The 15718-nt window shown below is 42.9% G+C and overlaps 1 protein-coding gene across 3 annotated transcripts in view; it reads left to right on the top strand.

Moving 5' to 3' along the window:
- The first annotated feature begins 1367 nt into the window (after positions 1-1367).
- KCNQ5 (potassium voltage-gated channel subfamily Q member 5) overlaps positions 1368-15718 on the top strand; it is a 284924-nt gene continuing 270573 nt past the window's right edge. For all 3 annotated transcript variants that reach the window (XM_032682901.1, XM_032682900.1, XM_032682902.1), the window contains exon 1: positions 1368-1736. In XM_032682901.1, coding sequence (XP_032538792.1) covers positions 1381-1736 — 356 coding nt within the window. In that variant the 5' untranslated portion in view covers positions 1368-1380. The remainder of the gene's footprint in view (positions 1737-15718) is intronic.

Raw genomic sequence — 15718 nt, 5'->3', positions numbered from 1 at the left:
TTACTACTTTTCATGAACCCTTCAAGAATTAGCGTCACATTTTCACAACGCGGTGCTCAGGCTGCAAAACCAGTGGCACGCAGCTATTTTTCATGCAGTTGGTGCTGAAGTGCCGGGCGGGGCTCCCAGGCGTCCCCGGGGGACGGCGGGCGCTGCCGAGCCCTGGCCCCAGGAGCGGTACAGGCGACGGCTGCTGCGCAGCAGGCGGCCGCGGGGTGCGGGGGGAGCGCTAGTGGGGTGTCCAGGGAATCGCCCCCCGAGCCTGGGCGATAACTGGGGCCAAAGCAGGCGCGGTGCGGCGGCCGCGCCTGCGGGTGCCAGGGTGGGTGGTGTTTTTTCCGCAAGCTCACCTTGATGCGGCGGGGCGTAAAAGGGCCGCGCTCGGCAGGGGGAGCATCGCTGTCTCGGCGCAGCGCGGGCACGGAGCGGCAGCACCGCCGCGCTCCGGCCGCACCGTGCCGGGGCCGGAGCTGACGGGGGCCGAGGGGGAAGACCGCAGGGAGGACAGCCCGCGCCTCTGCCGCTGGGATTTGCTGTCTCGCCGCGGCACGAGGCAGGGACACGGCGGAAGCGCCGGAGCGAAGTGTCGGGCCGCGCCGCCCCCTCGGGGGGACACCCGGCGGCTCGTCTGCGCTGCCCCGCCCGGGCCGGCCGCGCTCCCCGTCCGCAGTGGGGTCCCGCTGCCGGCCGATCCTTCCCCGCGCCTCCGCCGGGACTTACGGCAGTTTTGTTACTTTCTCGGACTTACATGGACATTTCCCGGGAGCGCGCGTAGTCCGCGGGTGCCGCGTCCCGCCAGCCGCCTGCCGCCCGCCCCGCCGCGGGCACCGCCGCTGCGTCTGCCGCTTGAACCCCAGGACCCGGAGGCGCCCGGCGGCGCAGCCCCTGTCTGCCCGCAGCAGCCCACTTTCCTCGCCTACTTTCTCCGCCGCTCGGAGGGAGAGCAACAGCTTGTCCGGCCCGGCCGAGCCAAACGACGCAGGAGGCAGCGAAGGAGCGGGCGGCGAGAGGCACCACCGAGCCGCGGCCTCTCCGCCGGAGCCGCGCGGAGCTGCCCTCCCTCCCTCCGCCCCGTCCCGGGCCGCGGAACCACGCCGGGCGGCGCTGCGGGGGCCGGCGGCGGGGCGCCGCCGCCCGGGAGGAGAGCGCGCCCGGGGGGGCGCCCGCTCCCTCGTCGGGGCCCCCGCGAAGCTGCCGCAGGCCGGCCCGTCGCGCCGGACGCCCAAAGTGGCCCGTGCCCCCGCGCCCCGCGGGCGCCGCCCGGAGACCCTCGGCCCCCGCTGCCTCTTGCGGGCTGCCGCCGCAGGGTACTTGGCCACCGCCGCCCGCGCCCTGCTCCGCCGCGGCCCCGGCGCCCGCCCCGGCGCCCGCGGTGATGCTATGCCCCGCAACCACGGCGGCGGGGAGGAGGGCAGCTCCGCGGGGCTCTGGGTGAAGAGCGGCGCGGCGGCGGGTATGAAGGATGTGGAGTCGGGCCGGGGCAGGGCGCTGACGAGCTCGGCGGCCCGCGGCGACGGCCTGTTGCTCCTGGGCACCGGCGGCACGGCCGCCCCCGCCGGGCTGCGGGAGGGCCGCCGCGGGAAGCACGGTGCCCGCATGAGCCTGCTGGGGAAGCCGCTGTCGTACAGCAGCGGGCCGAGCTGCCGCAGGAACGCCAAGTACCGCCGGCTGCAGAACTACCTGTACAACGTGCTGGAGCGGCCCCGCGGATGGGCCTTCGTCTATCACGCCTTCGTGTGAGTACCGATACGCTTGCTTCTCCTCCCGTCGCGACCCTTCTCGTCTGTCCCCCGGGCCGCCGTCCGCACCTGCCCCGAGCAGAGCCGCGCCGCACCGACAGGCGCGCACCTCCCCTCCTGTCCCTACGCTCCCTGGGCATCACTCAGCGCCGGTCCACGGGGAGGGCAAGTCCCCCGCGAGTCGTGCCGAAAGTGACCGGGAGGCGTCAACGGAGGCGGAGGAGCCTCTGCCACCTGCGGCGCGGCGCTCCGCGGGCGGCGGGAAAATCCGCCTAGCCCTAGGTGGGGGCTCGGTTCAACCGGCAGAGAGAGCCGGAGGGGAGCACGGGGGGGGAGCACATGTTCGCTGGTCTCCTGGGCGCCCCAGGCCGTCGGCTTGTACGAGGGGGCTGCGCGGCGCTCCCACTGATGCCGCACGCCGGCCTCGAGGTTAGACGGGGCAAAGCGTGCCGGCAGCTGCCGCAGTCCTTCCCGCGACGGCGGGGCCCAGTGGGTACGCCGGCGGAACCCGCGGCGTGCGTCCTGCCTCACGGACACCAAGTGCTGCGCGGTTTGAAAAGTTACCGCCGCGGAGCCGCACAGTTCGGTTTTGCCTCCAGCGTGTTTTCCCGGAGCGCCTCGCAGGGAGTGCGGGTGACGGCGCCTTCCCACGCGTGTACCCGCCTTGGGTGCGCGGCGCCGCGGGGGTGCCGCGCCCCAGGTGCACCTACCTGCCGCTGGCAGCGCCGGGGGCCACCTGGCCCGCGCTGGCGGCCTCCCCCCCTCTGCCTGCCACTGCTGCGCTTTTGGTTTTAGCAAGTGGCGACTCTTGTCTCCCTCACTCTGAAAGAGCCCGTGACCGAAATACATGTTCCTACACATCGCTCAGTGGAGAGCGGTACTGTTACCGCGGTGTGAAACTTGGGCTGCTTTAACTTCAAGCTTGCCTGTGAGGGCTGTGCGGGAGGACCTGTGGCTGTCACTGTTTGCAGTATCTCTAGGGTCAGCCGTGTTCCTCAGTTCATTAGCAATCCCCTGTTTCTATGGATTTTGACAATACTCGGGGGAAAGGCTCGACTTAAAATCTTTTTGGATGGCTGAGCAAAATGTGCAATAGTCTGGCAAAGAGTCATGGCAGTGGATCATAATGCTAGGTGAAAACGTTGCGATCAACTATAGAGGAAGGAAATTAGGCGTTGCTGTCTTGGGAATATAATACAAAGTGTTGCTGTGTCTGACTACAGAAAATATATCATAAATGAATCAGAAGATTTAATTGATATGCTGTAGGTAACTGTATTTGTTCCGTGATAGTCACAGAAATCAGCGGTTACAGCAGCTTTGCTTAAAAAGCAACTGTTCCCTAAAAGCTGTTTGATAGCATGAGTGCTCCCCTCCCATCAGCAGGAGAACTCCCAAATCCTACTTTAATGCAAGTTTTTATAAGTGAAAAAATATTTTGCCAAAAACATGGCAATCTGGTTAATAAAATACTTTGTGGATAGACTTATTTAGTAGATCACAATTACTATAGATAACAAGGAGTAGAAATATACTTAATGTTATATATTATTCAGTAAAAGGATTTTTGTCCACTTAGAGGATCTGCCCATTCTCTCTGTTTTACTCTGAAAATCAACTCTTACACCCTAAACTTTCTTCTTGGAGGGCATTTATTTGGTACATTTTGATGTCTGGGTTCTTACAGGTTGATTAGATGGATGTAAATTAACGTTGCGAGAATCACCAAAATATGTACTAGGAATCAGCTCACTGCAGTGCCTGAAGTTGCCATACAAAATCTGTAAATTGTATTTTTGGACCTTTCTCTTTGAGACCATGATGAGAATCTTTAAAACCAGAAAAGTTTGAGTTGGAAATACCGTTGACAAGTTTAAACCTAAAAAAAAAAAAAAAAAAAAGGTAGTAAATTTCCAAACAGAGTGGAGTCATGACACAGCAGCACTGTAAACAAGGAAGATTGCCAGCTGCGTTTAGATAATTGCCTACATAGAAAGAGTGCCAGTTTTAATTTTTAATTGCAAATGGCAATTTTGGCAGCTGTAAATGCCAACATTACATCTTTTATCTGAGCAGAACTACGTGAAAGAGCCTGAAACATTACTGTAATAAAAAGGCAACTAGTAATAGTATTACCTTTAAGGATCTGTCACTGCTACATTGTTTAAGGTGCATTTGAAGTTCCATTGCATTTCAGTTTGACAGCCATCCTTATTGTCTGTCTATAAATTATTTTAACATATTTATATAATTCTGATTTAATCACAGTCAGATAGTCAGGTAGTATTTTTGGTGTTTCAGGCTCTTTTTTTCCCCAGCCACCTGATGAAATACAATTACACCTTGGAAAACAGACTTTCTTATGGAATTAAAAACCCAAACAAAACAAAATAACTACAACATTTTGCAAAAAAAAGTCTTGAGACAAGTAGCTTAGAGTTGCAAAGACATTACTAAGTACGTGAGATATCTGCTTCTACCACTGCTAAGCTATTCTTGACTGCAGTTGAACCTGTTATAGCTCTGTACTATTTCTGTTACAGGAATGGGCTATCTGGGGTGAGACCTTTTGAGCAGATCATTGGTCTTCTGAAACCTCACTCTGATATGCAGGTTGAAGTAATGCAAGGGTGGCTGCAGAGTTGCAGTTTGAAGTCTTTGATCTAGAAGTTTGTTTAGGTTTGCGTGTTTTTAAATAAGAAATAGGGATTTGACATTAGTTACAAATAGAAACCATTTCTGCAGTGATATTGTCATTTATCATTTCCATAGGGAAAAACACTTTGGAGCTGAGTTTGCTCTTCTTTTTATTTTTTGCCCTTTCAACTAAGAGAAAAATAGGCCAACTACCTAAGGAATGAGTGTTGTGACCTACATTCAGAAGTCAATTGGTTGGTTTATTTGTAAATACAGACTTGCCAAGTGCTAGAAAAGACAGCTCTTCTGCAAACTTCTGCTACTAGAGGAAGGATTTACTCTTGAGCAAAGGCCTTTGACTTCAGTGAAGTTGTACTGGGGAGCACAGACATAAATTACATGTTTCTTGACTCCTTTTTGTGCACCTCAGTAGCTCTTTACATGGAAACTCCATTAAAATGTAATATTTTTCCTGCAAGTTTTTGAAAATGTGCTTTTCAGATACCATAGTTTTCTATTCTTAATCATTCAGGAGCCCCAAAATACGAACACTTATAAAATCAGAAAAGAACATTCTACCATTTGTGCATAATGAGTCAGTAACTTAAACTCTTGCTAGTAAAATATTTATGCCACACTACATCACCTACACATGAAGCATGTGCATATTTAACGCATGTGCTTATGTTAAAATGCTGAAATAATGTAGCTTTTCAGAAGCATTCTCTTGGGATGTCATAGGATTTCTTTCTGTTACTGCTGTTGCAGTTTGTTTAGATTATTTTGGGTTGTTTGGTGTGATAAAAATGTATAGCTATTGCCATAGAATGATCAAAGGGGAATTCCAGATTGGTTGCAAATTTAAGTCTGGGTTTCATCTTCAGCTGTCATACGGATTTTTTATCATTTTTGTTCTTAATTGACATTTTGAAAATGAGATGGCATGAGATGTTCAGCAAAAAAAATACTGCTCTTTGATACTGTTTATACTGGTAGGATATAATTAGTTGTATAAGTTTCCTAATTTAACATGTTGGATTTATTTCAGGAATAATAAAGGTTCTGTTTCTTACTGACTTCTTTGTAATGTATTCCATGCAGAAGTCTTTAACATTTTTTGGGGGGATGTCCTCTTTACAAAGCCAACACCTTTTGCTCTGGAAGCTTCTGAATCCCAAATCAATCCCAAATCACAGATCAGGATGTGTGCACAAGGGCAGTAGGACTTTGCATGACATGTATTGATAGTTTTTCACAGGCACCCTCTGTTGGTAACTGCGAAGATAAGATACAGTTATAAATTAATTGTAAGAGCCTCTGTGTTGTTCTTCTTGTCTTTTGCACTGTCGATGGAAAAAGACTGAAAAATTATTTCTGGAAAAAAATCTAATGATGCCATCAAAGATTTAACTAGCTATTTTAGCTTTCCAGATCTGCCAGAAAGGACATAGCTTACTAATGATCAGATGGCTATTGAACAGCAGGTCTTTGCATGTGAGCTAACAGCACTGCCTCATACTGTGCCCTTTGTATAATTATGGAGGTTCCACATTCTGATTAGAAAACCAATAATGTGCAACAGGCTAAGTACTTGCTTTTTCTCATACTATTGAAAGTAGGAGAAATTATTTTATCTATTCTTTTATCCATCTTAAAGGTTTTAATGAACTAGTTCCAAGTGTTCTGTTGGTAGCTTTATGGCTTTTATCTTTTTAATCACCATTTCAGAGTCAGGGTGTGATATTGTTAGGATAATAATATTTTTCTATATGTTTTTAAAAACAAATAGCAACACGATATTTACAAATAATAGGATTGATAATATAAATGTGTGGCATATGAAATATTATTAGGTACTAAGGAGGTAAAAATTTTAAATTCTTTAACTGTGGCACCTAAACTTTAGTAGACGTTTTCTTTCAGGGACAATGAATGATGGTGGATATTTAGATGCACTTCAGTATAAACCTACAGCGATCTGCCGGACCTGAAGTAGTTTGTGTTTCTATATATGCGCGTATTTCTCCCCTACACATTGTTTTGAAGGAACCTTAGGAAGTTTACCCAATCCAACTGGAAGGACGCACTCTTCCCACTCATGTCAGATGGTGTTTGTCTAGATAGGTCTTATATTTCACTGGATGCAGGTCCCACCACCTTGCTGGGTGACCTGCTGGTCTACAACACCTATGTGTTGAAAAAAGAGGAGATTTTGCATGGAGAGGGAAGAATGGAAGAGCCATCCTGAACCTCCCAAGTGGGAGTTGTCATTGTCCCTTTACGTGTTTTCTATCACTGATGAGATTCTGGCTCTTTATTGCTGTGATTTCCTTTCTAGTAGCTTTAGGCTGCTACTGGGTCACCTGTTAGATCACTCTATTGCCAGACCGAACATGCTGAGCTCCATCAGCTGCTCCATGTAAGACAAAAGCTCAAGGCTCCTAAGTATCTTCGTTGCTCTCCAGCATCTCCTCCATTTTCTGCACATCCCTGTTCAGCTGGGAGTGTTCACAACTGGATGCCATATTGTGAGACTGTGCTGAGTAGACGAGAAAACTTTCCTCAGCCTACCAGCCCCACTCTGCTAATGTAGTTTTATGTTGCTTGCCTTGTTTCTGAAGAGGGCATGCTGTTGGCTTGTACTGAATCTGTTGTGTACACAGAAATGCCAAGGCCCTTTTTACTGGGCCTGCTGCCCAAACAGTGGGTTCCCAGCCTGTATGGATGCATGGGATTAATCTACACCAGGTGCAGATACCTACTTTTCTCTCAGTTGGACTTCACAGTTGTTTAAGTTCACATCCAGTGTTTTCTTGTGCCATCTCAGTCACTATGTTTTGATCAGAGTGGTGGAGATGTAACGATCTTTAAACCCACTTGCACTTGCTTTGTGATTGGCAGAGAAGATTAAATGCTCAGCCATGCTTCATTCCTCCACTTCCCTGGTGTTGTTCATGGCCAGCAGTCCTCTCCTGGAACCCTGTCATGGGCAATAAATAACATCCAGCTTCTCTTTTTCACTTGGGTTTTTTTTTTGGTAGTTTTTGGGTTTTTTCTTTTTTTTTTTTTTTGGAGAGCTATTGTCCACCTCAGGATTTTCAGTAGCTAAGTATTAGGAATATTTATGCATATGGTAGTGAAATACTGTTTCACATTTTAATTTTTGAGGCTTGGTTTTCTAAATTTTCTCATTTGTACTGGCCTACTTTCTGACTCAAGAGTAGTGATCCAGGAGAAGCAACTAATTTGCCATAAAAATCAAAATTGATCCACAACCTTCTACAAAGAAGACTACAAAAGGCTTTCTTTGATAAAGAGTCACCAAGACCTGGACTGGGGAAAGTTCATGTGTGTGGACTTTCTTCAATTTGTCGAAGAGTTAATTTCTCAAATGGGATAAGGAAGTGTGTTTGGGAAGGTAATGTACTAACTTAGGTTAGTTGTTTGATTCAAATAAATATACCACCTTTGCAAGCAGGATCTTCTCCATCTTAAAGCAAGAAGTGAGTTAAGAGGTTTCTTTATAATCATCTTTTTGCTGTAATTTTTTCCCCTCATGCAAACCCCATGCAATTAGAATTATATTCATGGATGAGACTCCTATCTTAGATCTATTTTTCTTGGTGTGCCAGTCTTCAGCGTGACATTTCTTGTCTTCCTTATTGGGTGTCTTGTATGATGTGAGAACTCTTGGGGAACTTTCTGTGGTCTCACATGATGAAAGAACTTGCCCAAAATTTCATATTTTGTCCAGGGGTTGGATGATACATGAATTTCTAATATGGCGTTAAATATGTGTTCTCAAAAGAGTGGTTGTTTTAATGGGTGCAAGAAAGAATTATAAAGATTTTAACTGCCTGTGAGACCATATTTGTGTGGCAGATTTTCAAAGTGGGCTCTAGACAATATCTTAATGATCTAGACACCTTTTCCCCCTCCAATACTTTTTTAAGTTTCTGCATTGTTCACCTTGTTATATCAAAAATAAGTTGTGATATCTCTTCAGACTCAATGGTCTTTCCATGCTCCAAGTCTGACTATATTTTTAATAGCTATTCACCCTGTTTTATTGTTGTTTCCTGAATCAGATTAAAGTACAATTGAACTAATATTTTTGCAATAATTTCAAATAATTTCTAACATCAACCAAATGGAATACCAGTGATTATTCAGTCATTAATAGTGTTTCCCTATACATAAAAATAAACATCAGTAATACACTTACCAATACTCATAAAAATGCAGGGACATTTTTCATAATTGTTTCAGTGGAAAGGAAAAGCACATGGTTTGTTACTTTATTAATCTTTTTTTTTATGGAGAAAGTATATAGAAGGAAAAACTTTTATTCCTAGGCAGTGTAAACTCCTGACTTTGCAAATAAATCTCATTGTGGTAAGGCAGTTGTTTCTCAATAATTCAAAGGTAAAACTTATTTGCCAAGTGTTTAACATTCTTATATCGTTCATATTTTCATTAACATAAATGTCTGATGAAAATTAATGAAATATGTAACTGATTTTAATTGAAACAAGAGTCTTCTGCTCACAGGTAGAAAAGGTGGAGTAGAAAGTATAAATAATACTATCTAACAAAAAAATCTTTAACATGTATACATAGTAGACATAATTTGCTACATTATTCTTAATTAGGCAGATATTTATTTCACAATGTAGCTTTTTTCCCATTTCAAACCACTAATACAACAGAGCATACATTCTTGGCTCTTTAAATTAATGCTGGTGTATCAAGGCTCACTTTCAAACATGTGTTATATAAGCTATACTGAGTTTGGGGAAACTCGTGATTTTTTTTTATCCTTTCATGTTTTCTCTTAGAGGTTTTTTTTTTTTTTAAGTTTGGGTTACAGATTTCCTGTAGATTACCCAGGGGATTGCCACCACAAGTGAGTTAAGGTAGAAAATTCATCAGCTGTACAGTTTAGCAATTGCAAAATGATTTTACAGAGTTGCGTGCTCATGTGCAAAAAACCTTTCCTTTAAAGATTTAATTAAAAGTTCAAAGGCTGTCTTATATGTCAGCTGCACCTAATCAAGCAATAATTTCAATTTTCTGTTGGACATTATATTTATCTTGTGATAGCTGTCTGAGTTGCAGTGTAATTGCGTTACAGGAAGCTCAGCAAAATGTTCATCATTTTGGGCACTGAAGTGTAGTCTCAGGCAGTGTCTTCTGCTTGAAAGACTATGTGATTACTTCTTAATATATACAGTATGGTCCAGTGATTCAGAGGTGGTCACAGTCCTCCAGCCAGACATATCTGAAATTTTCTGTTTGGTCTTCATCCAAGAAAATCTTCAAGCATAAATGTGTGTATTTTCCTCAACAGAGAAGGGCATAAATACATCTCTAAGCATTTTCTTGAAGAGTGAGTAATTTTCAAAGGCATGGAGTACCTGCAGCTTCCTTTCATTATTCTATTGTGTATTGAATGGGTAATTCACTTTTTTCTCCCCACTTGTATAGAATGAAGTTTAACAAATGAATCATGCTCTTAAACTGATTAGAAGTAATGAAGAAAGGAAGTTCTGTACCTGCCCACATCTTGATTTAAGCAATATATTCCTGTTTGTCTTGGCTTCCTTCTTGCTTTGAGACTCTGTAGTTCAACAAAGCAAACATATTATGCCTTTTGAGATTTCTGTAGAGTTTTAATTCTTTTATTGTAGTCATACCTCATATCATATGGAAGCAGCAGACTGTTTCTAGGATTTGAATATGACCAAATCAAGAGAACAGAAACTTTCTGCTTTGAGAATAAAAAAATGTTACTGAATGCATTAAGATGATTCCCTAATTCATAAATGTCATAGATTAGAGCATCTGCACACACTCTTTTGAGGTCATTCAGTCAGAAATAGCATCTAACTTCTCCTAGGGCATTGCATTTAATTGCTTTATGTGGCCTAAGCTCATCCATAACCGTGGTATCTGAGAGTTACCCATTAGAAGCAAATGCACAAATCTTTCCCTTCCAAGCTCTCGTGACAGGAGTGCACTTAACAGTTACTGTTGAGGCCTTTCTGAATATGCGTAAGAGTCCTGACATACTCGAGAGGGCCTTTTGTGTGAAAATAAGGATGAAATATTGGTTTGGATGCATTTCTGTAAGTGGTAGGGGTAGAGGGGCACTAAATCATGGTAGTGAGTTTGAAAATGTAGGCAAATCTCCCTGCGAGACAAGTCTATATCAGTAACTGCATTTTTTTCAATGGTAAAACTGCCACGTCATAAGAGAAATGGCAGATGAGGGCTCAGTCAAAGCTGGACTGATGAGGCTGGAGTGATGTCCACACTACAGCTGGGGCTGATGAGCAGGTGATGATGTCCTTTTCCCTTCAGGTGAACCATCACCGGAGAAGAGGAATTGCCATGTGTCTAGAAAATCACACATTAAACTTATCAGTTTGAAAAACTCTTTTACATCCAACAACATTATGCTGACTGAGGTTAGAAGTGGTCTTTACATTCATTAGGAGGAAAAAAAAAAATCTCTTTTTCTGTTTTCATCTCTGTGCAGTTGATACTTTTCTGTAGAGTCAGGTTTATTAACTAATATCAGAGGAACCATTGCCACAGGAAGAAGCACAGTCTTGCTCTTTGCAGCTCCATGCAAAAAGATGTGTATAGGTGGCAGGAAATATAAAGTCATGCGTGAATGAGCTGCTTGCAGAAATCTCTGCACCGAACATGGAGGAAGGAAGAGCCTGTGCTGGCAGTTGGAGGGTTTTTCTTAGACCTGTCTCTCAGACCCTTCTGAAGTGTAGTTGTGAGGCAGAATCATTTAGGTTGGAAAAGGCCTTTAAGATCATAGAGTCCAACTGCAAATCTAACACTGCCAAGTCCACCACGAAACCATGTCCCTAATTGCCATATCTACCACAAGTCTTTTAAATACCTCTAGGAATGAGGACTCAACCACTTCCCTGGACAGCTTGTTCCAATGCTTGACAACCCTTTCTGTGAAGAAATTTTTCCTAATATCCAATCTAAACCTTTCCTAATATCCAATTTAAATCTTTCCAACTTGATACTGCTTCCTCTTTTTCTATTGCTTGTTACCTGGAAGAAGAGACTGATCCCCCACCTCACTTCAATTTTCTTTCAACATTCTTTTCTCATGCCTTTGGCTACACCTACTTGTTTTCACTAGAAATGTTATTTAAATGTTGCTTTTTCAAGGAAGTTCCATTATACTTCCGGTGCAAGTACAGTTAGTTGCAGTAAGTATGCATGTTCTCAAGTGATTAGTTCAGCTTCTAGTTACTTAATCTGTGGATTTTTCTCTCTGATATGTCCCAACTGCATCTGTAGACTGAAGATGAAGCAAAATTTAGAATAAAAGAGGAACAGCTTTGTTAATATTTGTGACTGTTGTAAATTTTTATATAATACAATAGTTTACTCAAGCAGACACATTTCTTTCCTCTTAAGCTTAGAAACAGTAGATTTAATTTGGTGGTTGAAGATACTGTCTGGAAGGAAATTAGCTGTCCTCAAAAGTCACACTGACTGCTGACTAAACTCATGATTTGTCTTCTGCAAATAGTCTATTTGCTGGGTGGGGTACTGGAATTGAGAGGTTATTGTAGGCTGTGATGAGGTAGGTGATGGTCCTGAATTCTAAATAGTCTTTGGGAAGAATGCTGATTTTCATCCTGAAAATGCTTGTACACATACTTTTTAGTGGTGTTATTAATAGTTTTAGGCTCTTACATAGTAATTACTAGAAATCATCAAACTGAGCATTGATAAAAGCTCTATCATTCAGCAATGACGGCAAAAATCTATCTGAATTAGAGACATTTTATAAAGCTTCTGAAGTTGAGAAATTCTTCTAAGGAGAGAGGAAAGCCTAATCTGAAATCTTCAGTGCTACTACATTATGTATGTCTGGGCACTCTGCATGAGATTTTGCTGTTTGAAGATATTTTATAGGGGGAGTTATGGTGAGAGCATTTGTGAAATTTCAGAGGCAGAAGTTATCTACGTGGGAACAAAAGCATGGAGGTGAAGGAGAATTTATGAATTTGTACTGTACTGTAAAAGTACTTGACCGGTACTGTATATTACTTTCAGGTTAGAAATGTATTTATTTTATATTTAAAAAAATGTTTTTAATTTTTTTCCTCTTTTATTTTCTGCTTTCTGTAGAGATAAAGCTGAAGTAACAGTGTGAATCAATTTATTGGATTTATATATAAATAAAACGTGATATTGATCTATACATTTTTCTTCCAATGGGGTCTCAACCCTCTATGCAGACCTGAGGAAATAATCAGTAATATCACAACATGAAAATTTTATTCAATACCTGACTGTGTTTCTGATTGCTTTTCCTTTGGTAAATATTCATGTAAGTCTTCTTGCTGAAGCTGAGCCTCAGCTAGTTTATTCCCATATGTGTCCAGTCTTTGATGAAGCTTAGGTCACTTTTTAGCTGCTCTTGCAGGTCATTTAATGGGAAGGGATGCAGCTGGACAGCAAGATGCAGTCCAACCTCTGACCTCCAGCACGGCTACATCTACACCTGGAGGAAAATCTGGGGAGATGCATCTGAAATACCCCTCAGTATTCAGAAGCTTGGTGAGAAATACAGTCCTCAGGGACGTTTTCTGCAGAAAAGAATTCATTCAGTCTTATTCCTGTCCAGGGAATTTCTCTTTGAAACCATAGCTGAGTTAATGATACCCATAAAATATAAAAGACATCTAAAAATATAATGTTAGATTAAATGTTGTTATTGCTACTGTTCATTGATGGGAAAGCTGGAGCTGAAGTAGCTGTATCAAACTGAAGCATGATACCACACCAGTAAGTGTCAGAAGAGAAGTATTTACATGGAAAAATCCTTTGTATGATTTTGCTCTCCGGGATTTTTTCATCTACCCATATCTGTAAATTACCTCACCACAATGAAAGGTCATGACATTTTTTGGCTTGCCTTTGTCTCCAGCATTAGGAATTAATCATAAATAACATAATGGATAGTACCTGAAAACTCTGATATGTTAAGGCAATACAGTGACATTTCAGATATAATTTGTATCTGGAAGATAAAATTAACTAGCAGAGTGCTCAGTATTTAAGAAATATGAGTTGATGAAATTTTGACTGTGTTTTTCAGGTTTATTAATCCATGGCAAAATTGTATTCTTCTCTGTCTTGAGTATAAAAGAGCCAAATCTCTGTGAAATAAGACTTAAATGAAAGTGATCCTGGATGAAAATGTGAACAGTTGTAAAGATTTTGAAGTCATTTACAGAAGAGTGAGTCAAGAGATCTGAAGTGTATTTTGGTGTCGGAAATGGGATAAGTATATTAGGGAGGCCCATTCATCTCACAATACCTATATTTAGCATCCTACAATGAACCAGTGACTGCTTTCATCGCTGTCCAGTGTGTATCACAGACTCATGTCTTATGAACCCACAGGGTATCTGCAGTAGTCAGTATTTAGAGATGGCTCAGTAATAAAGCTCTGGCTTTTGGCCTTGTCTTTAAACGTGAGGCATACTGTAAGGGATATGTGATGTTGGCAGGTTCTGCTGTTCCAAGTATGGATCTGTGGATTAATTTCAAACTGAGGGCTGCCTTGCCTACCTCTAGAGGGTGTGCAGGTGGCAGCAACAAATCACTGCACATACAGTTCATACTGTTTTCGGGCAGGATAGAACTGGTATCTTGCAATCTAGCCCTGGGAATTTCTGGTTATGCATTCTAAAAAATCCTTAGCATTTTAATTTGATTTAAAACATTAATTAATTAATAATATGGGAAAATTGTTAGAATACCTCTTAAAGATGATGGCATATAGAGCTACAGTTCTGGAAGATGTAGTTTACTAATCCACAAACTTCTTTTGTGCAACAAATGCAGAATATACAAGTTCATTATTAAACAATCCATGTATTTGTATCAGTTATGTTCTTGGGTATTCTAGTTAACCATCTAGCTATCTATCAGTGTCTTAGATGCTATGCAAACAGTGAAAAATCTTTGCAAAATAAATCTGTCTTTTCTCTTGGAATCATATGGAAAGGCAACACAATGGCACAATGCAAGCTCCTTGTCTCTGGGCTCAACAGTATTCTCTGAGTGCTCATCCCCATGGCTGTATAACCCCTGCCTCTTAGCAGCTCCTCAGCTTGGGGAGAAAGTTACTTCTCTTAACTTTCAATAGCTGTAAAAAGTATCTGTGTAGTTAATTTTTAAAATTACATTTATAAGTGAATAACAAAACCAAAAAGTCAGCTTTGCATGATTCAATAAGTGGGGAAAAAAACCCACCAAAACAAATGAAACTGTTCCTTTTTACTGGGTCTGACAGCCTAAGCAGTATACGATAGAAATGCTGTTCATTCACTGATACACTGCTGTCAGCAGTAGACTAACATAGGTACATTTCTAATTTGCTACATCTAAACCTGTAATTAAAACTATGATGTATTTTTTCCAGTCACTTTTTGAAAGTGACATTTATTTTGGCAGATGCTGAGCTGTTACATTAGCTGGGACTTTCACTGTATAAAAATTTTATGAATATTAAATATCACATGGTTAATGAGAGTCTTTTTCCTGCATTATTTGTCTTTGTCCGAAGGTACTGAGTTAGAGAAATGGATGACTGGTCGAAGAACAAGCAAAATGGCAACACAGCTTCTCAGCGTGTGGCAGGGAAACCAGGATGCAGATGAATTAATGGTGGTAAAGATACACCTGGTTTTACAACTTTCTCTGAGGTTGGGAGTTAAAAAACCTGCCAGATTAACTGGCTGATAGAGACTGGTAAGAACATGGGGAAAACTGTGAATGGGATACCATGTGAGAACATACTGAAATCAGTCTCATGGGTTCTTTGAAACAGGTGGCTGTCAAAATCCTAGGGCTTGACAATCTTATAGAAAGGTACACATGAATGGGAGTAGTTTGTTCATTTTAAGGTATGTTTTTATGAAGCTGCTTCTCCCAAGATTAATTGATTTAAATCTAGTTTAATTACTTTCAACTGATCATATTGCTGGATTATCATCACTGTGTCTTTTGGGACATTCTACCAAACCTCTAAAACTGTGTATAAATTTTGTGCTTCAAAATCAGAAGTGAAAAAGAGTATTTTTGCTCGTGACCTAGGATGGAACAGCAATTCAGATCTCTGCAACTAAGTGTCTTAAACAGTTTTTCTGTCTTACCAACTAATCTCTGGATGAAAGGTGTTTAAATTGATATATATCAAGGTAGGTAGGTGTCTAGATAGGCCGAGTCCGCTGGGTCTCTTTGTCTTCCCCAAAGGAAAAGCAAGTAAGAGTGTTAGCTCATGT

Source organism: Chiroxiphia lanceolata, chromosome 3 (genome assembly GCF_009829145.1).
Source record: "Chiroxiphia lanceolata isolate bChiLan1 chromosome 3, bChiLan1.pri, whole genome shotgun sequence".
Lineage (NCBI taxonomy): Eukaryota > Metazoa > Chordata > Aves > Passeriformes > Pipridae > Chiroxiphia > Chiroxiphia lanceolata.
The sequence above is the reverse complement of the archived record's forward strand: the minus strand, read 5'-3'. Positions and strand labels throughout refer to the sequence as shown.